Below are 24,548 nucleotides of genomic sequence, written 5' to 3' on the forward strand. Positions count from 1 at the left end.
AAGCCAAGTATTCAATGGAACAATGGAAGTTGAATGTTTGAGTTAAACTTAGATTTAATTTATGAAGGATCAAAGCATTTGTGACGTTTAAGGGATATAATTGGTAGGCCATAATATAATTATATTTCTGTCTGTTTTTGTAACGAGGCACTACGATCTGATGCGAAAATCAACGATCTTTTTTTTTTTATCTTGCCCAGGACATATTAAAACCAATAAGTATTGTGTTCATGAGCATGTATTTCAATGTTTCGAAGACCCAATAGTTTGAAACTGTGGCCTTATTATGAACAATTTAAAAAACATTACAATAATTTACCCAATCGTAAATAAATAGTTTTTGTCATTTTTCTTAAAATTATGGTGACAATAAAGTATTATAGCCAATTTAGTTTTGAGTGAGATTTTTGATGTCTTGGACCCAATGGAATAGGTTTGATACACGAGACGAAAATCATTTTGGGTCATTTGATTGCAGACGGTTCCTTTTAAGTATTTATAGTGTTTTTTTCAGTGATGGGCTCGATTGATACATCTGTTGAGGTAGATCTACGATCTATATTAGCATTATTACACCCTAGAACACCATTAGAACACACTTTATCATCGTTAATATTCTGATTCTGATCGATACCACTAATCACAGTTTCAATTGGTGTAATTTTACGGTGCAGAGCATTTCTTATGAAATATAATGAAAACACTACTATATGCATGATTGGAACAGCAATACAGTTACTTATCGTTACTAAAGTAACAGTTTTTCTTACATCAGACCAATCTAGTATAGGATATATCAAGGGTTCGTCTAGCATATTGGTACCATTTGCACCATAATATATCCAAGTAAAACCAATGTAAATAATTCCGAATAGTGCAGGTTGATAGAAATGAAATATCCGGACTGGCATAGCAGTTACAAATATATTTGATACGACATAAACAGAATTAAAACCGTGTACAGCCACACTAACTGAGTTGGTCCCTTTAATGGCTGAAAAGATAAAAGTTCGACTTGCTCAATTAAGTACTTAAGTGAAAAAATCTTGCAAGATTTCTTCTATCTAACTTAAAAGAACACACAAAATGTGCGAAATGAAGTAGTACACTTTCGTCTTTACAACATATTGTATTTGTAACAACATGATTCCGGTGCCATGACTAATTCGTGGATGCTTCCAACGATCTACGGAAGTTCAGACTGAATTATAAATTCATCCTTTTCATTGAAACAACATCGCATGAATCTGAAAAATAATATAACGTGTACACATATACCTTTATATATCATAGACCAATATAAAGCTGATACCATGATCGCCCCAGTAGTCGATATGTTATATAAGACCCATAATATCTTTAAAAACCAGGGCATAGAAGCAGTTCCTTCTGAAATAAAATAAAAACAAAAAAGCCACCATATTAACAGACTACTGTATGTATACATGTACGGCAAAAAGCTAAATTGCCGATTAAGTCATGGGGGTTGTATTTGAAGTATCGTCTGAAGTTTTAGAAAGTGCTTCATGAAGTTGCGACACATGTGGTATTTTTTACAAAAGAAACCTATCAAGTCAAAACAAGGAGAATACCAAACCGTTTAGATTATTTCAAATAGACATATTTCTTGGCTAAAATCCACTAAGCTTTAAATAACAATCAACGGCGCCGGTAGTAAATATATTGCACCATATGTGCACTTCCGGTTTGATGAGATTCTGTAGAAACGGGATCATATTGGAATGTTAATTGAGGGAAGGGTGAGTTCGAAAAATGTTCAACATTCATACGAAATACATAATTGTTGGTTTAGTCCTCACCATAAAGTATTTTATATGTTCATACAGAGCTGCACCAGGTTAATTAATTAAGGTGATGTTTACGTATGGCCATGGAATGGTAATCTAATCATCGTGATTATCGTGAAATGATAATGTAATAATCTTAAAATGATAATTACGGGACGTGGAATGATAATGTACGGGACGTGAAATGATAATGTACGGGACGTGAAATGATAATGTGCAATAAAATATGAAATGTAATGTCATGTTAAGATAAGTACTGTCGTGTAATAATAATATTTACTCGTCTTGAAATAATAATATGTAGGTCTACACGTCTTGAAAAAATAATATGGTACTCATCTTGAAATAAAAATATGTACTCGTCGTGTAATAATAATATGTACTCGTCGTGTAATAATAATATGTACTGGTCTTGTAATAATAATATGTACTGGTCTTGTAATAATAATATGTACTGGTCTTGTAATAATAATATGTACTCGTCGTGTAATAATAATATGTACTCGTCGTGTAATAATAATATGTACTGGTCTTGAAATAATAATATGTTCTCGTCTTGTAATAATAATATGTACTGGTCTTGTAATAATAATATGTTCTCGTCTTGTAATAATAATATGTACTCGTCGTGTAATAATAATACGTTCTCGTCGTGTAATAATAATATGTACTCGTCTTGTAATAATAATATGTAGGTTTACACGTCTTCAAATAATAATATGTTCTCGTCGTGTAATAATAATATGTTCTCGTCGTGTAATAATAATATGTTCTCGTCGTGTAATAATAATATGTACTCGTCTTGTAATAATAATATGTACTCGTCTTGTAATAATAATATGTTCTCGTCGTGTAATAATAATATGTACTGGTCTTGTAATACTAATATGTTCTCGTCTTGTAATAATAATATGTTCTCGTCTTGTAATAATAATATGTACTCGCCTTGAAATAAAAATATGTACTCGTCGTGTAATAATAATATGTACTGGTCTTGTAATAATAATATGTTCTCGTCTTATAATAATAATATGTTCTCGTCGTGTAATAATAATATGTTCTCGTCTTGTAATAATAATATGTTCTCGTCGTGTAATAATAATATGTTCTCGTCTTGTAATAATAATATGTTCTCGTCTTGTAATAATAATATGTTCTCGTCGTGTAATAATAATATGTTCTCGTCTTGTAATAATAATATGTTCTCGTCGTGTAATAATAATATGTTCTCGTCGTGTAATAATAATATGTACTCGCCTTGTAATAATAATATGTTCTCGTCGTGTAATAATAATATGTTCTCGTCTTGTAATAATAATATGTTCTCGTCTTGTAATAATAATATGTTCTCGTCGTGTAATAATAATATGTTCTCGTCTTGTAATAATAATATGTACTGGTCTTGTAATAATATGTACTGGTCTTGTAATAATATGTACTGGTCTTGTAATAATAATATGTTCTCGTCGTGTAATAATAATATGTTCTCGTCGTGTAATAATAATATGTTCTCGTCGTGTAATAATAATATGTTCTCGTCTTGTAATAATAATATGTACTCGTCTTGTAATAATATGTACTGGTCTTGTAATAATAATATGTACTCGTCTTGTAATAATAATATGTTCTCGTCTTGTAATAATAATATGTTCTCGTCTTGTAATAATAATATGTTCTCGTCGTGTAATAATAATATGTACTCGTCTTGTAATAATAATATGTACTGGTCTTGTAATAATAATATGTTCTCGTCGTGTAATAATAATATGTTCTCGTCGTGTAATAATAATATGTACTCGTCGTGTAATAATAATATGTAGGTCTACACGTCTTCAAATAATAATATGTTCTCGTCTTGTAATAATATTATGTTCTCGTCGTGTAATAATATTATGTTCTCGTCGTGTAATAATAATATGTACTCGTCTTGTAATAATAATATGTTCTCGTCTTGTAATAATAATATGTTCTCGTCGTGTAATAATAATATGTACTCGTCGTGTAATAATAATATGTTCTCGTCTTGTAATAATAATATGTTCTCGTCTTGTAATAATAATATGTTCTCGTCGTGTAATAATAATATGTTCTCGTCTTGTAATAATAATATGTTCTCGTCTTGTAATAATATTATGTTCTCGTCGTGTAATAATAATATGTACTCGTTGTGTAATAACATGTACTCGTTGTGTAATAATATGTTCTCGTCTTGTAATAATACTATGTTCTCGTCTTGTAATAATAATATGTTCTCGTCTTGTAATAATAATATGTTCTCGTCTTGTAATAATAATATGTTCTCGTCTTGTAATAATAATATGTTCTCGTCGTGTAATAATAATATGTACTCGTTGTGTAATAACATGTACTCGTTGTGTAATAATATGTACTCGTCTTGTAATATTAATATTTACTCATCGTGTAATAACACTATTTACTCATTCTGTAATAATATGTACTCGTAATGTAATATTAATATACAACTTGTTGGTAAAACGCCTCTGTGTCCAAAATCATATCGACGCTAATTATTACATTCAGAAGATTTTTTTTGATCAACAGATCAATCATGTTTTGTTCTGAATTAAACACAGCAAATTGAGAGCGTATCTACTTCATGGAAATTCTGGCCTACTAGAATTCTGCAGATATATACCATGACATGAATGAAACAGAAACTTTCGACAAGGGGAAATTCCCAATTCTCGAAATTCTCACAGATGGTTGACTAGTAAATTTCATGTTTTTCTTCACATTCCATAGATTAAGGTATAAGCTTTCAACAAATTAGTATTCAAAGCTGCACATTAAACTCCCCATTACAACAAACTAGTACAATCCAATAATTTCAATGAAATGGAATTTCGGAAAGACTATAATAGAAATATTGATGTGAATACGAAATAAAGATAGGCTACTATAACAGGGAGGAACTTGTGAGCATAGAAATTTCTAGTTTGGTGTTTTTCGGAGATTTTTTTTAAGGGAGTATGTGATTTTCGAACAACGTGTTCATTTGAAGCCTATTTACTATATTCCATGCCCAAATCAACCCCCGAAAATGATTGTTGAATCTATTAGACATGGTTAACCTTTTGAGCAAATCATTTTGAAAACAGTCTCTAACTGGATTTAATCAAAACTGCTATAACACACATATTGTGTATACCATTAACCTACCTTTCAGGATTTCGGGTCTTTTTACTCTAGCATATATCAATATAACAGGTTCAATGATGGTTTCTATTGTCAGGATGAGGTATGTCCAATTGGTTAAATAAACAAACCATTTAATACGATTTGATTCTGTTGTCGCCCATTGGTAGTTCAATGCACCACTTGCTATGGTCCAACATGTATGATATATAGACCAACAAATTCTCCAAACTAAGTAAAATCTTGGACATTTCCACTGAAATAAGCAAAAATATTTGACCCAATTAAGCAACCACATTGATTAATGACATAATATAGAACAGGCAGTATCACTTGCTTTGACGTTGGCTGTACTGAGTAGCCATGAATGGTCTTCTTATATTTCTTAATAATTATGAGAAGCTTATTCAATAAAATTTTCAGGGTCAAGAATAATTATTCATTCACCATTTCAAAACTAGTATATTATATTATTTACTCAGCTGTTTTCTATCTTTGTGTATTGTTATTTAGTATTCTCTAATTCAAGTTGTTGCAGTTTTGTTCAAAAATCGTGTTAGGCTGATTTTAATATAAGATATATTTTTTCGTTCTTGAAAAGTAAAATTTACAATGAAAATAAACATACAAGACATTTGGTAACAAAATCTATTATCTTAAAAATCAAATCTATTTTCATTGTTGACTTTGTCTGTCAGTTACATAAAAACTTCTTAGTGATGTGGCTAAATAAACAGACCATGTAAATTGAAATCGTAGGAAGTCGACAAAATTAATGATCTATAATGTTTCAGTTCCTCATAAGTCTTGATTTGAAAAAAAAGGAATGTAGTTACCAAGCAGTGGCGTTTCTATGAGGGATGGCCCAAAAAAATCTTTCCATCGACCATTCATGTTTATCGAACTCATCCGGGATCTCAGGACGTTTAAAAACCATTGCAGAGAGTTAAACCTATACCAGTAATATACTCAATGAACTCAGTTGGCTAAGCACGTGTATAATTAGCGTTATTCTTATTTTAGTATTCAACATTTGAACTAAGTATATTTTTGACACTGTTTAGTTTAAGATGTTAGTTGGTAATGAAGACATCTTATTAATAGTAGTTTAGACCAGTTGAAAGTTTTCGTTGCGGTATAAAGTAAAATGATGATGCCATGTACTACAATATATACTTTAATAACAAGTCAGTACGAAACTTGCAAATGATTTCGATTTGTGTGCTTCAAAAGAACAATTCATCAACACTCACTGAATTCCGACTAACTTTTTCTTTCAACGCAGATAACACACCACAACAATCAGCTTACTAACCACATTGGTTCCGTCTTTTGTTTCTGATCCGCTCAGACTCCTCCAGAGTTTATCAGGCCAATGAGGTTGTCTCAAATTGTATACATGTTATACATGTATTTTAATTTAATTGGGGATTTCCTGTTTAAATTCTTCAATATTAAAAACGTGTTAATCTATTAAACCATGTGTTGTACGTATATGTAGGTTACACGTCTCTTTAAACGGGAAGTACCACTTATAAACTTGATAATTATCTCTTTAAGATACCTTGCAGAAATTTGGGAAACTATATAGCCTAGATCAAAATCTTCAAAAATGTGTCCTTAACTTATCTTAAAGTTTTAACTTAAAGTAGCATTAATTTTAGAACTCCCAAATCAGTTAAATGGTTTACGTAAACATTTTGACCTCACTAGACATGTATGTTGGTTGGTGTTTGAAAAATGATGTAAGAATTTTAGCAAAATAAACACCAAGTTTTAGAAAAATATCATATGTCTCTTACAATTTAAAACTAGTTAGCCATTGTAAGGGCAAATACCAAAACTAGATCAAATTGCTTTATTAACAACTTATACGTTCCGTTTAATGACAGCTTTTAAAGGGACATTCTGATTAATTTTGTAGATTAAGAAATAAAAACTAAACCAAAATCTATTGAATCGTATCCCATAACGTGAAAGTTTTAACTAAAAAAAATCAGCCGTTAATTTTTTAACGCCAAAAAATGAAGTAAAGAGTAACGTAACCATTAAAGTTCGTTATGCTTTTTGCAAGTTGTTAAAAAAACTACTGTACAAATTTGAGTACAGAATTGTAGAGAAATATGTCTCCTACGTTTTTTAAAGATTTTAACTAAATATAACGAGCCAATCACCGAAACTAGGTCAAACTGCTTAATTTCAATTAACCCTTTTAAAACAAATTCAGTTTGATCAAGTAGATACATAGATATAAATATAATATAGCATACTTTAGAACAATTTTCAGGTTTAATTTATGGCGTTTTTGATAATGAAAATGTTTTGCAAAAAAAGCGAAATACAGTTTGATCAAGTGTATACATAGAAGTAAAAAGCATATTTTAGAAAACGTTTCATCTAAAATTTACAATGCTTATAATAATAAAAAGTTTGCATACTGTCCCTTTATATGCGTTCTTTTGATTGGATTAACACCAAATTTTGTTGCAAAAATTGTTAGTTAATAGAAATAGAAAAGTAAATTTGCATTAAGAGACATCTTTGTTTGGTAATATTGTTTCTGTCAGAAAGTATATATATTAATGCTTTATGACATATTAAAACTTGGTTACACATGTCCATCAACCAATGCAAATTTCATAGAGACTCCAGCAAAAGCTTCTAAGAAACTGACTGATAATATAAATCACAAATTCTCGACGTGCAGTATGAAATGTGGAATTATCATTACATTTTGTCAACTTTTCAAAACTAAGATAATGCTACTTAAATCTGAAAGCATCTTGTGATAATTTAACATGTGTTTATAATTGAAATTTCATCATCAAAATCTGTAATTTAATAAGCTTTATATATTTGATAATGAAGGAATCAAAGGTTTTGGTGGATACTTTCAAAATACATACCATGCATAGCATATATTTTAACAGGGTGATCGTATTTAACGTACCAGTAATTAAACACCTTTACATATGTTTCCAAACTTAAAAAAACATATTCGTCTTTATAGAGACTTGATATTAAAATTTTGACATCTTAAATTTCAAGGCCTACTATAATAAACTAATTCTTATTTTGTAATCTGGGATGGGGTGGGGTGTATTGGGGTGCTGACTGAACGAGTCGCATGCTTGCTTACTAACCTGGTGACCCAGGGGGATAATTCTCGAAATAAGGCCAATCTAAAGTCATAAAACAATTCCATAAACAGAATCTTTACAGAACTGATCAATTCGTGCAATGTCTATGATGATTTTGAGCCCCGGAAATTGATGTCAGTTAAAATATTGTCAGCACATGGCTTTATGAATTATTTAGAATTTGACTGATATGACATTGGCAGTTTGTTTATAATACAGGAAGTCTTTTATATGTAGAAACTATTCTGGTATAGAAATGATTAATTCTCAAACAGCTGAAAGGTGTAGCCACGTGCAAGAAAGGACATTTCAAATAGTTTAGCATGCATTGGGGAGGGGGCAGAGAATGGAGGGCCCCCAGTTTAAGAATTCTGATAACTAATTCCATTGAAGTAACTAAACTATTCACCATAGCCCTTCCGGATATATTACTTGCCCCTCCGAACAATCAAGTCTGGCTAGGGCTTGAATTACGATGAATGAAAACCTAAACCACATACTTCACAAATAAAGTGCAGAATATCAAATTTTCACACATGAAAATCGCAGATGTTTCATCAAAAACATAGTTTACTAAGGACATTAATGAGATATGAGACATAGATTTCTATGTTATACTATTATTCTTATTAAACTTAAACCAAAAGGAACAATGTAATTTCTTAATGCCACAATTATTGCAGAACTGGAATCACTGTCAGTTGAAGTATGCATATTGAGATAGCAAAAATAATGCTAGACTTTTTGCTAAATCTTCAAAGAACTGTTTGTAATGGAGGCCTGCAGAATATTTTATATCAATTGTAATTATATCATATACAGAGTATTTTACACTCGTTGTAATGGCATCAAGTACAGAGTATTTTTATACGCTCACACGAAATGGAGGCGTATATTGCCGTCACCCATGTCCGTCCGTCCACGATTGCTCGTAAACACTCTATAAAGCACAATTCTTGACTGACATGGTTGTTTGTAATCACCCAAGGATGAACCCTATTGAAAATCAATAATAGGAAAATATTTAGTATGAGTAATTGCTCTTGTTCTTGAAAATGTTCGTGAACACTCAAGAAGGCGCAATTCTTGACGGATTTTGATGAAACTTGTTGTGAGTGTTTTCTATCACCCCAGGATGAATCCTATTTAATATTAGAAAAATTGAAAAATATTTAGTATAAGTTATTGTCCTTGTTCTTGAAAACGCGTTGAAGTTTTAACCCGTGAACACTCTAGAAGGCCCAATTCGTGACAGATTTAGATGAAACTTGGTAATATTATTCAGTATTGTCTCAAAAAGGTCAAATGTCATTCATTGAACTTTGGTAGCAAGAATTCGTTAGATATTTAATGAGGTTTAACCTAAATATAATCTCAATAATTGAAACATAATAATAGGGATATATCATATTTCATGGTTGAAAATTATAATTAATTCGTGCATGACTATCTGCAATTATAGGTCTTCATGAATATAGCGTACATGCAGCTAGGTCACAATAAACTCGTCATCTGAATTTGGTTACTTTAAATTGGTCACATGGAAAATTAGCCCGGTAAATCTGGTCCTTCGTTCCGGGATAGGGATAGGAAAATAGGTAACAAATTATATTATCGGAAGCCTACTTTCGAAAAAAGGCTATCACGAAGTACCGTGGGTGTATAACTTGGGCGACCGCTGTTTTCACCACAGAAAAACTGCCATTCTGTAATGCTCTTATTCTGTCCTCACCAAAGGGTATGGCTTAACAGATAGATAACAAGACCGCCACTTCTTAAATTCAGAACTTTATTCAAAGTCGACGATCATTATTGTAAAAAGCTGTAAAATACAAAGTAACACAAAAGTTACACTAAGGAAAATCAAATAAAAGATATCCCTCTTTAGGATTTAAATGTTAGTTTCAAAGTTCGATTAAATGACAAATCAAGTCGGCACACAATATAGATCAAAGAAAACTGTGAGGTCAAAGGTCAATCTTGCCGATCGACGAAAAAGGGAACTCAAAGTTCGCAAAAACTATTATTCCGATCGTAGCTAAACTCTCGTGGAGGTAAAAGTAACCACTTCTAAGTTCGGTTGATACAGATTACTAACAGATTACTCACACGGTGGTTGCCGAAGGACTGTTTATGTTCGATAAATTCAACGAGTTGAGAAAACTTGATGTTTTGCAATGTGTTTCCGGTTGTACTGGGTTCGTTGTACCTCCCGAATCAAAAGAGTTCCCTACTCGATTAACTTGATCGCGTATTAAAGGAATACGGCACACTCCCCGTCTGAAGTACCTAGGGTACATCACTTTAAACGAAAAATCACAAATTGAATTCTCAAAAATAAAAATGAAGGCACAATTGAAATGATCAAAGTCTGTCCGCTATAATCTATTCTCCTGATACGAGGAGAACCATTTCGCTGATAGGTGGAGTGTAAGATACTACTTTTCCATCTTTTACGACGCGCACGACGCCTTTCCGGACCTTCCCATCGGCACTGGGTAATATAGTTTCAATGATGTCTAAAGGCCAACTGTTACGATGAGAATCTTTCTCTTTAAGTAGAATAATATCATTGTTTTGAAGATCGGGAAGATCATTTTGCCACTTCCGCCTTGTTTGTAACGTCTGGAGATACTCTTGTCTCCATTTATTCCAGAAGGTATCGACCATAGCTTGCACTCTTTTCCATTGCGCTCTGTACATGTCTGTTAAGTTAAAATCTCCGAGGGGCTCTTCCCTTTTAACTGTTTTCTGATGGAGTAGTGTTGCTGGAGACAATACCGATGGGTTTTCTGGGTCTGTTGACACCAGTACCAAAGGTCTGGAATTAACTATCGCTGAAGCCTCAGCCATGAATGTTGTGAGGGTCTCGTGAGTGAGATTAGTACCAGATGGTTCTCTTAACATGGAATCCAATATTCGACTGTAATAAATTATATGTAATAAATTATCTTCTCCTAAAACAGGTGAAAGGGCTGCTATCGGACTGTTTGCAGGAATGGGTCTATTGGACTGGATACACTTCACTTCAGCTGAGTAGACTTCGATTTGAACTGATTTGATTACGTCAAGTTCTGTGGTATGAAAAGCACTGACTGTTTTCCAGATGGAGCACATATGCCAACCAATACAATTTCCATTACCGTGGAAGGATTGAGCGATATGTTTTAGATGGGTTATCGTTTCGACTAATCGCTGCCAAGATGAAAACCTCTGGAAACGATAGGTGCCTATATTGCTGCATGATGAAATGTTAGTCTTCGCAGTAAGAGACGTTTGGACAAGATTCCTGTAAGTTTTTTGGTCCCAGGAGCCAGGCGCTTTCGCCAATCTGAGATGCTGGTATGGAGCGAGCGAAACCATTGATTTGGAGATGTTGACTTCCTAATTCTGGCTACCCTATATGCAACATAAATGAAAAAACGACGACATTCATTGTGGATATAACCAAGTGTCACTTTGCTGTCTGTATGGAATGTCATTGATTCCAGAGGAATGTTTAAGTGTTCCGATACTGTTTCTGCTAGCTCGACAGCAAGCACTGTTCCACACAGTTCTAGACGCGGAATCGTGTGGCCATGCTCTGGAGCAACCTTTGCCTTGCCTAATATGAAACTAAAATGTGTTGTTCTGTCACTATGAGTACACTTTTGGTACACAACTGCTGCAATTGCCTTCTCAGCGGCGTCTCAGTCTCATGTGGTGGGAGCGAACAGTAAGTCCTGTTAACATCTACGTCTTGTAGTTGTTGTAGCGAATCCTTCCAGTGGATCCATTCTTGCTCCTTGTGTGGCAGTAACGGTTGATCCCAGTCCGTGGATTCGGACATCATTTCTCTCAACAGGATCTTTCCCTGGATGACAACTGGAGCGAGGAAGCCAATTGGATCGATGATCCCATTAACAATAGACAATACTCCTCTACGAGTGTAAGGTTTGTCTGCTTTATCTACATTGTAAGTAAAACTGTCGGATTGGATATTCCAAGTTATACCCAAGCTACGTTGAGGTGGAACGATATCTGTGGAGAGATTCAGGTCCAATAGGTCCTTGGCGTGATCTTCACGTAGGAAAGCATCCAGTACTGTTTGACTGTTTGAAGCTATCTTGTGTAAACGTAGATTTCCACCTTTGAGCAACGCACGTTGTGTTCGCTTGAGTAAGTCTATGGCTTCTACTGGAGAGGAATGAGAGGACAGGCCGTCATCCACGTAGAAATTCCTGTTTACGAAGTCCACTACATCTCGTCCGAACTCTTCTTCTCCTGATTTTGCTATCTGACGTAATCTATAAGTAGCCACGGCGGGCGATGGACTGTTTCCATGCTCTATGTCAGCCATGATGGCGATCGGAGACAAACGAAAACGAAGAAGAACGCCAAGGAGGCTGTTGGTCAGGTCTGGCCCTCTTAGCAACACAGAGTTTAGGGAGAGTCCTCCGTGCTGCGCTGATGAATCGAACACCCCTCTTATCTGGTTGGGCTTTTTGGGGTGATATACTCCAAAGATTGGGAGGTACCAACACTATTCTCCGTGTTTAAGTGGTGGTGCAGGCTCTGCATAGTTCTTCGAAAATATTTTGTTCATGAATTCCACAAAATGTTCTCTTTTAGAGGTATTTTTCAACATACTGTGATGAAGGGCTGTTGCTCTCTGTTCTGCTTGTGTACGGTTATTTGGGAGACGAGGACGTGATGGCTTAAAAGGAAGAGGAGCAACTAAATTACCATCAGGGCCCTTGACAACATCTTTCTCCATTAGATCCAAGAAGATTCTATCCTCGACAGAAAGACTTTTCTTGTTGTCGTCTTGAGTAGTCTCGAAAACTGTTGATGAATGATCCCGTTCATTACAGGTAGGTGTGCAGGTCGTAAACAGGTTGTTAGGACATGGGTTAAACAGAGATGGACGACCATTTCGAATCAGGTGAGTTTTATTAAAATTCACGACGTCAGATTTGTGTATTTTTCCTATACACGTTTCTCCAACAACTACTAGGTAACTTTTGGGCGTATGGTGAGCCCTTTGGACCAGTTGGCTGGTCCAATACATGGTGGATTTCAGGTACGTCTCTCCCTATGAGTAACAAGATGGAGGCTTGATCATCCAAGGGTGGAATATGATTGGCTATATCAGAAAGGTGGGGGTGATATGTAGCAATCTCCGGTGACGGTATTTCGTCTCTTAGGTTGGGAATTTCGTTACATTCAATAACTGTGGGAAGGTTTAGTGTTTGTGTACCATCAAGCGATTGGACAACAAGGTTTTTAGCTCTCCGACTGGACATGCTCTGTTGTCCTGCGCAAGAGACCAAAGTGTATGGGACGTCTTTGGTGTCCACTGAAAATAGTTCGAAGAGATCACTTTTACCAAGAGTCATGTTACTCTGATCGTCGAGTATTGCGTATACTCGTCTTGCCTTTTCTGGTTGGTCGCATGGGAACACGTTAGCCAAAACTGTTTTTCCACAGGATTTTCCACGGAATGATTGTCCGCATATTTGTGTGCATTTAGATTTCACATGGTCTGCAGAGGTCGATTGATTGGGAGAGTTCTCCCCGCCGTTGTTTGTTACAGCCGAAGTAACAGGGTTATTGTTTGATAAGTTTAATGTAGGGCGGTAGGGTGTTTAGTGCTGCGGCATTCAGCACAAACCACATCTTCGTTGCATGCACTAGCAACATGTTTCTTAGAGAAGCAACACCGAAAACAAAATCCTTGTTCTTTTAAGAAGGCTTTTCTTTCAACAACTGCTCTGCATTCATTCAGAGAGTGGTTGCTCTTATGAATAGGACATTTTATTTCAGATGTAACATCGGTCTTTCTCACACGCACAACTGGTTTTTGTGATTGACTTTTGATTGGCTGATGTCTGTCAGGTGGATTTGTATGTGTCTCGTATACAAAACTTGGGTCGTTCTTGATTTTAGAGATTTCCCGTATAAAGTCAACAAAACATGAAAATGGAGGATTAGCAGCCTTGTATTTGGCTTTGTACCTAACAGCCTTGTTCGTCCACTTTTCCTGAAGGTTATATGGGAGTTTGGCGACAATAGGTATGGTCCCTGAAGAAGAATCAAAGTAGGACAAAAGTGTTTTATACTGTTCATCTTCTTTCGCTGTCTCTATTTCAGATAGTATGTCGGCGAGATCATACAACCTCTTGTTATCACGATTTGATAGTTTAGGAAAACTGTGAAGTCTGGCTTTATGGACGATTCAACAAGTTCTGGACTCCCATATCTATCTTGAAGTCTTTCCCATAAGCGAGCGGGTCCTTTCTTAGGATTATTTGCATGGGCAGCACGTATGCTTTGGGCATACTGAGATGACTCACTGCCCAACCATTTGACAAGCATGTCTAATTCTTCCATTGGGGTGACATGTAAGTCTTGCACGACAGAGATGAATCCGGCCTTCCATACGCGGAACAACTCAGGTTTGTCGTTAAATGTCGTTAAACGTGACAGCAGAAGTTCCTTTTTCAATAGAAATCTAGTTAGTTCAGCTGCAGTGGAAACGCTTTCATTTTGTGTCGTCACCGGATCCATTATTATTTGAGGTGTAAAGCTGGGTGCTGTAGGGTTTAGGCCAGCTTGTTCAATTTGAGGATGGTCAGCGTCTGTTTGATCTGCTGTGCGCTGGTAAGAATGATCACCATGCGACTCTACATAAGCTCGAGTGCGGTCGACTGCATTTTCTTGGGGAAGTGGCAAGTCACCAGCTCGACTATCGATCTCGTCGGTGATTGTTTGAAAAGCGTGAAATTGAGCTGCAGTCTCGGCTGCCGCTTTCTCTTGTTGAATAAGACTCAATTCGGCCTCGAGAGACGTTTGCCTTTCAGCTAGTTGAGCTCTTTGCTTCTTTAAATGAGTTTCTTTGCGAGCAAATGTTACGCCCACGGCAGCTGCCTCTGCCTCGGCTTTCTTTGTTGCCAATTTCGATTTTATAGATGAATGAGATGAACTTCGGGTCTTGGAGCTTTGATTAGTTTGAGCAACGCTATGTACATCCGACTTCTGATTTTGTATATAAGCTATACGTTGTTTTATGCTTGTAAGCGTGTTTTCAGTTAAAAGTTGGTGTGCTCTTAAAATAGTCACTTGCGATTCTGTATCCCTTATACTGTCTGGTGTATTCGTCCTGTGAAGAAATTCAATAAAATTGTCTGATAATATATTATAATCTTTAAATGTTTCTGTTGTTTCAATTTCAAATTTTTGTAAAGATACCAGATCGTTACACGACGACGAATCGCTTATGTTCTTTTCAACTTCAAGCTATTTTCTATTTACTTTTCCCTGATGTCCTCTGTATGTGTTTTCGTAAATTTCTTTTCCTTTTTCAGAGAGAGAACGAATTCGCGTTTGTGATGTACTTGGTTGTGGGTCAGTATCCATTTTGACCAAAAATGTGGGCGTATATTCAAATGATTATTTGTTGTATATTTTGTAAATTTAACACTCAAATGAAACAGTTAATAGAGATTGCAGTTCGATGATACGTATAAGAAATATTGAAATGTAAACATACAATACTTGGGCTTTGTATCACAAATTTTACAAGAATGTTGTAAAGTCCTTAATTATAGACTGAAGTTATCCGTTGAATGTAGGTCAGGTACCACTAACGAGTCTGTTTACTGTGTAGGCGATGACCGGAGTCTGTGTCGGCGAGACGTTGTCCTGTGCCCGTAGTACAACAATTTCGTCAGGTGTGCTGACAGTCTGTAGGATCTAATACAGCCGGCAGATCGTCGTCTTTTTACTATTCTGACCTCACCAAAGGGTATGGCTTAACAGATAGATAACAAGACGGCCAATTCTTAAATTCAGAACTTTATTCAAAGTCGACGATCATTATTGTAAAAAGCTGTAAAATACAAAGTAACACAAACGTTACACTAAGGAAAATCAAATAAAAGATATCCCTCTTTAGGATTTAAATGTTAGTTTCAAAGTTCGATTAAATGACAAATCAAGTCGGCACACAATTTAGATCAAAGAAAACTGCGAGGTCAAAGGTCAATCTTGCCGATCGACGAAAAAGGAAACTCAAAGTTCGCAAAAACTATTATTCCGATCGTAGCTAAACTCTCGTGGAGGTAAAAGTAAGCACTTCTAAGTTCGGTTGATACAGATTACTAACAGATTACTCGCACGGTGGTTGCCGAAGGACTGTTTATGTTCGATAAATTCAATGAGTTGAGAAAACTTGATGTTTTGCAATGTGTTTCCGGTTGTACTGGGTTCGTTGTACCTCCCGAATCAAAAGAGTTCCCTACTCGATTAACTTGATCGCGTATTAAAGGAATACGGCACAGCTCTGCTCGTTAGAGATCATATTCCACATATTCCAGTCATATTCTCACCAATGGTACAAAACATGTTTATTTGTTCTTTTGTGATTTTATCCGAGTTGCCATAACAATATATCAATATATGTAATTATTAGCATTAATAGACAAACATTATAGTCGTGAATACTTTCCAAACACCCGTTAAACGAGCTAAAGATAGTATGATTATACGGCCAATTTCTCCGCGATTATATACCTTGGATATAAAATCACGAAACGGTGACAATAGGGAAAACCGGAAAAATCCCAAATTGGAGAGAATCTTTAAACCTTTAGTCCACAATTCACAATATCAAACGGTAATTGCTAGGAACTAATAAATGAAAACATAATCAGTGGCTCAACTAGATGAGTAGGGCCAGTGGATTTAAGTCGGAATGGGCCCCTCCCTCGAAATTCTTTTTTTTAGAATATGCCCTCCTACATTTTTTCTGAGGGTGGGGGCCCTGAAGAAGTCGGGGCCCATGAACTTGGTTTGAAGTTGTAGTTGTAGTTAAGCCAACACTGTACATAATGTGTATGTATCACAGATCTTGATGTTTCCAAAGATAGCTTGACAGGCAAGGTAACATAAGCTCACCACCAGCTGTCAGAAATGATAAAAAAAGTCAAAAGTCAAGGCAAACCTTAAAAACAGTTCACCAAGATCTCATCGGCGCACACGCAGTGACAAATTTGACGCGTTTTCCACTGTCAGTTATGCAGTTAAGAGGGCTGGCATGGAAAAGCGTCTTGTCTTTCGGATGGGACAATAAACCGAGGCCCCGTGTGCTATAGGCTGTGTAAGTTAAAGATCCATCGACGGTTAGAAATCGAAAAAAAGCAAGATAATGCCACTGTTCTGGTAAGATTTCCCTCATTGCATCATGCATAGCGTCGACCGTCTACATTAGCCCACGTATTGCAGACAAGTAGGGCGTAAAACTCCATTCATTTCATCAGTATATGCATACCCAGTTTCATCAAGATTGGATAAAAACTGTAGTCTCTATCTTGTCTACAATCCAAATTTGACACGTTTTTAGTAAGTCAAGGACAATAACTCTGAATAAGTCATAATGTATATACATGAAGGTAGCCTATATCATTCTACCCTTACCTGTGATTTGAGAAATAAATCCGGTCTTTTGTGTTCTAATCCAAATTTCTTTAATCTAAATTCATCTCTTATACTGATTCCAACCATTCTCGAACTATAGCTGAAGTCTGATGATGATTTGTCTTGTAAAATGCTCTAATCTATTATAGATTTATTAACAAAGATCCAATGAAAAGGCAATACGCTCATGGCCATTTCACGAACTTAATACATTTTAAATTTTCTACTCGAGAGCAATTATGTAATATTTCTTTCTTCTTTATGTATCTACATCTCAGTACAAAAATCGTCGTGAAAGCCTTAATAACATTTTTCTTATCGACGATAACTCATTTTCATTTATAGGTCTATCAATTCTAAATCAAGTTATCAAGACAAACATTTGTACTTGGTCGCCGAATTTGCATCCAAAAACGAAACAGGACCTAATATTGACATCTCATTGGTATAACTGTGAGCCAGTAAGCCATACTATAAGATGCATCAGATTGTGACGGCTAAAATACAGTGTTCGTCTCAATGTGGGTAACATAACACGATTTGTATTGTCTGTAAATATCTGAGATGCCCGAATTTCTAACCTAGTTATGAGATATTTGCCCGAAAAACTTGCTTTCAGGGCTGTGAGGGGGGAGGGGGGGGGGGGGGGTATGCGTTTGCCTCCTCTGCCTCTGAGGGCGGAAAATGCTATGCAGAGTATGGGTAAGTTTGCCAGTATAGCGGCCTTCTGTCGATTTTCAGTAGTTGGTGGATCTTTACAAAGCCTGTAGGCCTACAGAACGACTGGAAGCTTTTTCATGACAGCCTCTTCGACCTGCATCACTGACAGGAGGAAATCGGGTTTAAAAAGTTGAGGGTATAACCTTGACCAATGTCGGTATTAGTCTTGGACCAAAAGGTTTGATAACAGGCTTAGCGAGGGCCAAAAAGAAATTTACAATTTTCGTTAAAAGACAGCAAACCCTTCGTGCTCTTAGATATAGTTAGTAATTTAAGTCATCGTATCACGAATATGGGTTTTGACATGGTCTTATGAAGTATGACGAATGGGGTTGTGGTTTTGACACGACGGTAGTAGTAAGTCTGCTTTATAGACAGGATTTATGGTCAAATTAGGCCCGTAGTCAGACTTGATTGTTCGAAAGGGCAAGATATATATCTAGAGGGGCAATGACGTACCGGTACGTATGAGTTTAGTTACAGTAATAGCATTGGACGATTGTCAGATTGAAAGTTGGAAAACAGTAGGCCTACTTGCCATTCCTCTACCAAAACCGTAGAAAGGCGAAAGGCATTGCAGTTCAGACAGAGAGAAACGGTCAACAATGGATCTTTAATCGTTCATCATGCATGACATCGCTGCCCTACTCGAAAGGAAGAACTACTTGGATTTATCCAAAACTTTTGACTTTAACTTGGCATTCGGGGTCGGCTGTTTTGATGGATCCAAGACATCGTAAAGGAACGCCAATTCTAACAGTGATAAGCACTCGCTGGAGAATGGTAGCCTAGGCCTATCCCGCAATAAGAAGTTTTACCGCCATATTAATCGACCCGATCAGATCTTGGGAATTATCAAACCAACAGAACATTCAAGTACCAACTACTACGACTAACAAAAACTAACTTGTTTGCGATATCAGCATCCGATGGAACCAAAACAAACCTATTCAGTGCTGCTCCAAAAGCTGCATTAATGTAGTCACCCCTCTACTCACCTAAGCTGGTACCGTGTTCCGTTCGGTGCATAGTTAGATGGAATGGGAGAATCAGTTTTACCCACCCAGACAAATTTTAATCTTTAAAAGTATAGAAAATTATGCCCAAGATAAACAAACGAATGAAAACAATTACCACAAAACAAAGAACTGTAAATTAACACAGTTCTATGCGCAAATAGAAGAATAATAATAGTTCAGTCGCAATAGAAAGAAACTTTGAAACTTTTTTATTTCACTACAGGCCTCACGTATGAGGCATAATGATGAAGGAGTTGTCTCCCATATCAATGAATTATTCCCCTTTGTTTTCTCTTATAAAGAAGGCGCGAAAAGTTACCTGTGTATTTCACGAAATTTTTTATCAACACGCTTCATCTCAAAAGCAGAACTGTATAATGTCTGGAAGAGAAGGTTTGTTACGTTTTTCTTGAGTTAGTGAAGAAAATTAGTCCGCCCTGTTAACCCAAATGTTATTGGTCCAAGAGGTTATTAACAGACTCATTCGTTTGACTGTTCTATTTCTCAAATCTACTATTATTACTGAACTATAAGTTATAACCATCATTTGATTTAGCTTAGCTCTGAATTGAATTTTTTCTCTAATATGATAAATATTCAAAATAAAACTTTCAACTGTAGGTAGGCTTATGCCATTTGTCTTAGAATGTCTTCGGTCCATAGAAATATATAAGGTTGAATGATTTTACATAGACACACTTTCCTCCCAGAAAATTCACTTGAAAATGACCTATTTTTCAGACTGAAAATTCCACTCTGTAAAATCATGTTTACAAGTAATAACTTTTCTAGTGGTTGACATTTTCATCAACCCAAAGACAATGTAAGACCCTCATAAGTATTTTGTAGTTTATATTTCAGACTACAATGAATTCTAAATTCAATTTTACCAATTCAATTCAGAGCTCAAAGTAGTCACTGATAACATTAGTAGTCTGAACGACTGAATCAATAATATTCCTATAATGGCCTCTCTTTTACAATGGAAATTTACAGTTTATTTATGAATATCAGCTTTTACATAGTACCGGTATATCAACTGATAGTCGTGGAGTTAATTTTAATGGGTTATAATTAACCTGGCAAATAGGCTTTGTTTTGTGATTATTTTCCGCATCTCCCGCTCTGTCAAAATAATCTATCAGAGCCTGAAATAGAGACAGATTTTTTGGACTATCTCCCTTGCTACAATCCATTATGATTTACTCAGACTAATGTGAATTATAATTTTTTTAGGTGGTAAAAAGAAGCCTTTGAAGGCACCAAAGAAACAACAGTCAGACTTAGATGATGTAAGTTTTGAATTGTCCTCTCATGACAGTGTGTGGGTTTTAACTTTTCAATTGCCCTTATCCCTACCTATAACTTACATTAATGGAAAATGCTATATAGCGGGCACACCCTACTCCTTAAAAGCAAATTTTAAAAGGAAAATAGTTTACTATATTACGGTAATTACAACCCATATATTCTCTTTTAGGACGACAAAGCTTTCAAACAAAAGCAAAGAGAAGAGCAGAAAGCATTAAAAGACATGGCAGCCAAGGCACAAAAAGGTCCCTTAGGTAAAATATCATTGATTTACAATAAGTTTTGTTACAAGGGGTTAAGCTGAGCCTCAATGTACAAAATACAAAATTCACAGATCCGTGAGAATTGTTGACAGTTGAATATTGACCAATCCTCTTAAAATCATCCACAAACAAGCACCAGTAGCATATTGTTAAAATTCTACAGTTGCTCTCGCATTCTCATGTTCTCGTCATTAACTTTGATTGGTTGAGAGTTTACTTCTCGACCAATTAGATTCCAACAAAATATTGTGGGAAAATGTTTGAATAACCAGGCAAAAAATTTTATTTGCCTTCTGATAATTGATTCTCAAAGTTCACGGTTGAGTTCTTTGTTGTATGGTGTCAAAAAGCTATTATATAGTTTTCAGAAGATCTTCTATAATCTTTACAACAGAATATTAATATTTCTTTGAAATGGCATGCCCATCAATGATTCTGCAAAGCGAGTATGACATCATGAATGAAATACTTCCCCTTCCATTTCGCCATTCCAGGAAAAATCCAACATTAAAACTTGCTGAAGATGGACGGAAGTGTTACAATGCTCTGAAATCTTTTGTAAATATTACAGAAACCTGTTAGTAACTAACTTTCTGTCAAGTTCCACATCGATGACATTTTTAAAAATGGGTTGATGCAAAAATGCAACATTTATAAATAATTCAAAGGAGGGCGCCATTTGCAATCACCATCCTTTAATGTCCAATTCCCGATAGGATAAATTAAATAGTGACGTATGGTTTGCGAGAGCAATGGTAGAATATAAAAAATATATGCTAAAACATAGGGGTACTTGCAATGCAAATGGTGATTAACAACTGTCCCTTTAATCCATTTTCCTTTTTTTATTTTCCAGGTGGAAGTGGAATTAAAAAATCTGGTAAAAAGTGACGAAGAATAAATTTAGACACACGACATTAATCCTCATTCTTTTAAATATTTTCCTTCATCTGGTTACTAAACAATAAAACAGAAGTGTCTTGGAAATTGTATTTAGAATATTGTTACTTTTATTCTCAATAAAATACTTTAAGTCACACATGTTATGAGTTCAGATATAGACGTATTTGGTGTTGAGGGACAGATTCACTTTTCCATCACAGGTCATAGATTTTAACACAATAACATAGAGTGCATTTATTTGGTATGTAATATTGTCTTCTAAAAGCAAATTTTATGAGCAGTTATTCTGACTTTGCATGTCAGGGTTTAGGAGATTTAATTATCTACGATTTAGTTTTGATTTGACTGTCAAATGAAATGGAATAAACTAGACTGTTAAAAAGATTTCATTTCTATTTAGTTGCATATGAACAAAAGTTGATGCTTCTCTAAATTTGCATCAATGATTTCAATGACCTAGTTTTGTATGGATGTAGTTTCTGATACAAATTATAAAAAGAATTTTTTTTATTTCTTATCATATATAAAGGTCTGACAATAATACAAAAACATTTAAATCCTCTTTTATTATTAAAAGAATCCTTTTTATAGGGTAATGTGGATTGAATGGACAAGATATTCATATATATCAATATAAACAATGAACAGGCTATACAACTTGACAGTTGCCAATTTAAAGAAGCTTTTAGAAAAAGACTTGTTTAGTTATCTCAACTTATCGGAATGCATACTATAGAGTTATATATAAAAACTTTCTATGACTCTATGATGCATACAAAGTTGCAACTAAATCTCAAATTTGCATCTTAACAAAAAAAAAAAACTAATATAATCATTCTTAGCTCTATCTATATCCAATTGCTGTCATGTTCAGAGACCCAATTTGGAATTCTTTGGCTAAGAAACATAATACAAATGAAGCATGCCATCTTTTATTAAGAAAGACATACAGGGAGACAACAATCATGTGGGCAGAAAAAAAATATCACAGGTCAATCACAATTCTTGTAGTAAAAATAAAAACTATAATCTAGCTTAATAATGAAAATTGTATAATAATTGAGGACATCTGTACAATTACATAAATAAGTTGTATCTTTCAAAATATGTACATGTAGGAGGATTAAACTGTAATAAGGCTAATCATCTAGTTGACAAAGTAGAGCTACACCTCTGTTGACCCAGTGACTGTCTGGTTGTTTTGTTGGTAATAAAATTGTTAAAACATAATTAGTAGAATGACCAGTTGTGGATAATGTTCCTCTTCTAGCACTTGTTTTATAAACTGAAAATGTTCAATGATACATCATAATAATTACTGTAGCCTACTTTTCAGTGATCAATTCAAATAGAGTCAGTCATCATATAAGAGAATGTGCAACAAATCTTAAAACATTGCAGGAAAATATGGTGATAAAACAGATATTCATTTATCAAAATTATGCAGATAGTTGAACTAAAACTTTAGACGAAAGTCTTAGTTGCGCTTAAATCATTCAATTTGTACTATATGCCTTCAGACTTACCTGGACAAGCATAATTGTGTCCCTCTTCAAAACTTGATTTCTCTCCTGGTTTTAACCAAATCTTTTTTTCGAGTTAAGGCTAATATAACACATACTAAATGAATCTCTAGTTTCTAAAAGATGATGCACATGCTCTGTTATTATTTTATCTTTATTGATGCTGAGCACAATATGTTGGTAGTTTATACATGTGGCACAGAGTGGGATTTTGCTAATGTGACAATTTGCAAGGGAATCTGAAAAAAATCAACCTTCTAGGCTAACTAGGTAACGTGCTTAAGCAGTCAAAATTTGTCTTTTTGGAAGGTTGTTATAGGTGTTACAGAAGATACTCTCCGATAGAAGCACTGGCTTAGGTCACAAGTAGAGACTATGGATTTCAACATGAAAACTATTTGTGTAACTGGAAATATACAGCAAAATCCCAGTATGAAAATAGCTACTGAAGCAAAGTCCTACAATGACATAAATTTCATGGGATTATCTTCAGATCTATCTGTAATAGGTACTATAAAAAAAAAGACTTAATAAAATAATTAAATTATGACACCGGTGTAGACCAAATTATAACCCAATGTTCGTTTTAAAAAGGATACAACAGGCATAATATCATAGAGAATTTTTGGTAACGCTTCTTCTATACATTTAGTTTGTCGACACCATCTAGCACCTTCCATGAATAACCCTTTTATGTATGCACCATTTGTCTGAAGGAATAAAATAGAATTTTGATTACAAAGTGAATACATGATAGTATTGAACAATTGCTGCATTTTTTGCAAAGTCAAGAACAATTGTAGGAGTATGGGATAAATGCGAACCAACAGCCAGGGAAAGAGTGATGACTATTTATTTCCACACAAAGTTTACAAAATATATCAGTTTTTTCAATGAAGAGTGGCTTACAGGCTTTGCAGATACAGTTGATTCATGGTTTGTAACTTCAAATTCAAATCCTAAATGATCAATTGGGATTTTAAAACGTCTTGCATAATTTTGTAGTACACCAGTTAAAAATGATTGTGTAAAGTAAAAACCAGAAATCCAGAATACTGTTGGTGAACCACTAAATATCCAATCCTAGAAGAAATAAAATAATGATATAATAACTTCTTTACATAAATAGAAATTATCACTATAAAATATATATGAAATCCTAGCCAGAATTAATGTAATAATGAAGTTAAAGATGGGTTCCCTTATTTAATTTAAGAAAATGCTAATACTTAAATATTTCGCTTATTTT

General features: G+C 34.8%; 2 protein-coding genes across 2 annotated transcripts in view; both read right to left on the bottom strand.

Annotated features, from left to right (window-relative positions):
* Nucleotides 1-812: 812 nt before the first annotated feature.
* Nucleotides 813-17,638, bottom strand: LOTGIDRAFT_94344 (hypothetical protein; the record flags this gene model as incomplete). Its single annotated transcript, XM_009062310.1, has 4 exons — nt 813-1,018; nt 1,279-1,386; nt 4,989-5,220; nt 17,561-17,638. Coding segments are annotated over 4 exons (624 nt in total), but the record flags the coding sequence as incomplete, so codon positions are not given.
* A 5,277-nt stretch (nt 17,639-22,915) lies between these two features.
* The window catches only part of LOTGIDRAFT_125424 (hypothetical protein), a gene marked incomplete at both ends in the record, with an annotated part of 35,231 nt that continues 33,598 nt past the window's right edge, over nt 22,916-24,548 (bottom strand). Inside the window, 4 exons of the mRNA XM_009062311.1 lie at nt 22,916-23,061; nt 23,303-23,363; nt 23,899-24,009; nt 24,209-24,382. Coding sequence (XP_009060559.1) covers nt 22,916-23,061; nt 23,303-23,363; nt 23,899-24,009; nt 24,209-24,382 — 492 coding nt within the window. The remainder of the gene's footprint in view (nt 23,062-23,302; nt 23,364-23,898; nt 24,010-24,208; nt 24,383-24,548) is intronic.

This window comes from Lottia gigantea (genome assembly GCF_000327385.1).
Source record: "Lottia gigantea unplaced genomic scaffold LOTGIsca_50, whole genome shotgun sequence".
NCBI lineage: Eukaryota > Metazoa > Mollusca > Gastropoda > Lottiidae > Lottia > Lottia gigantea.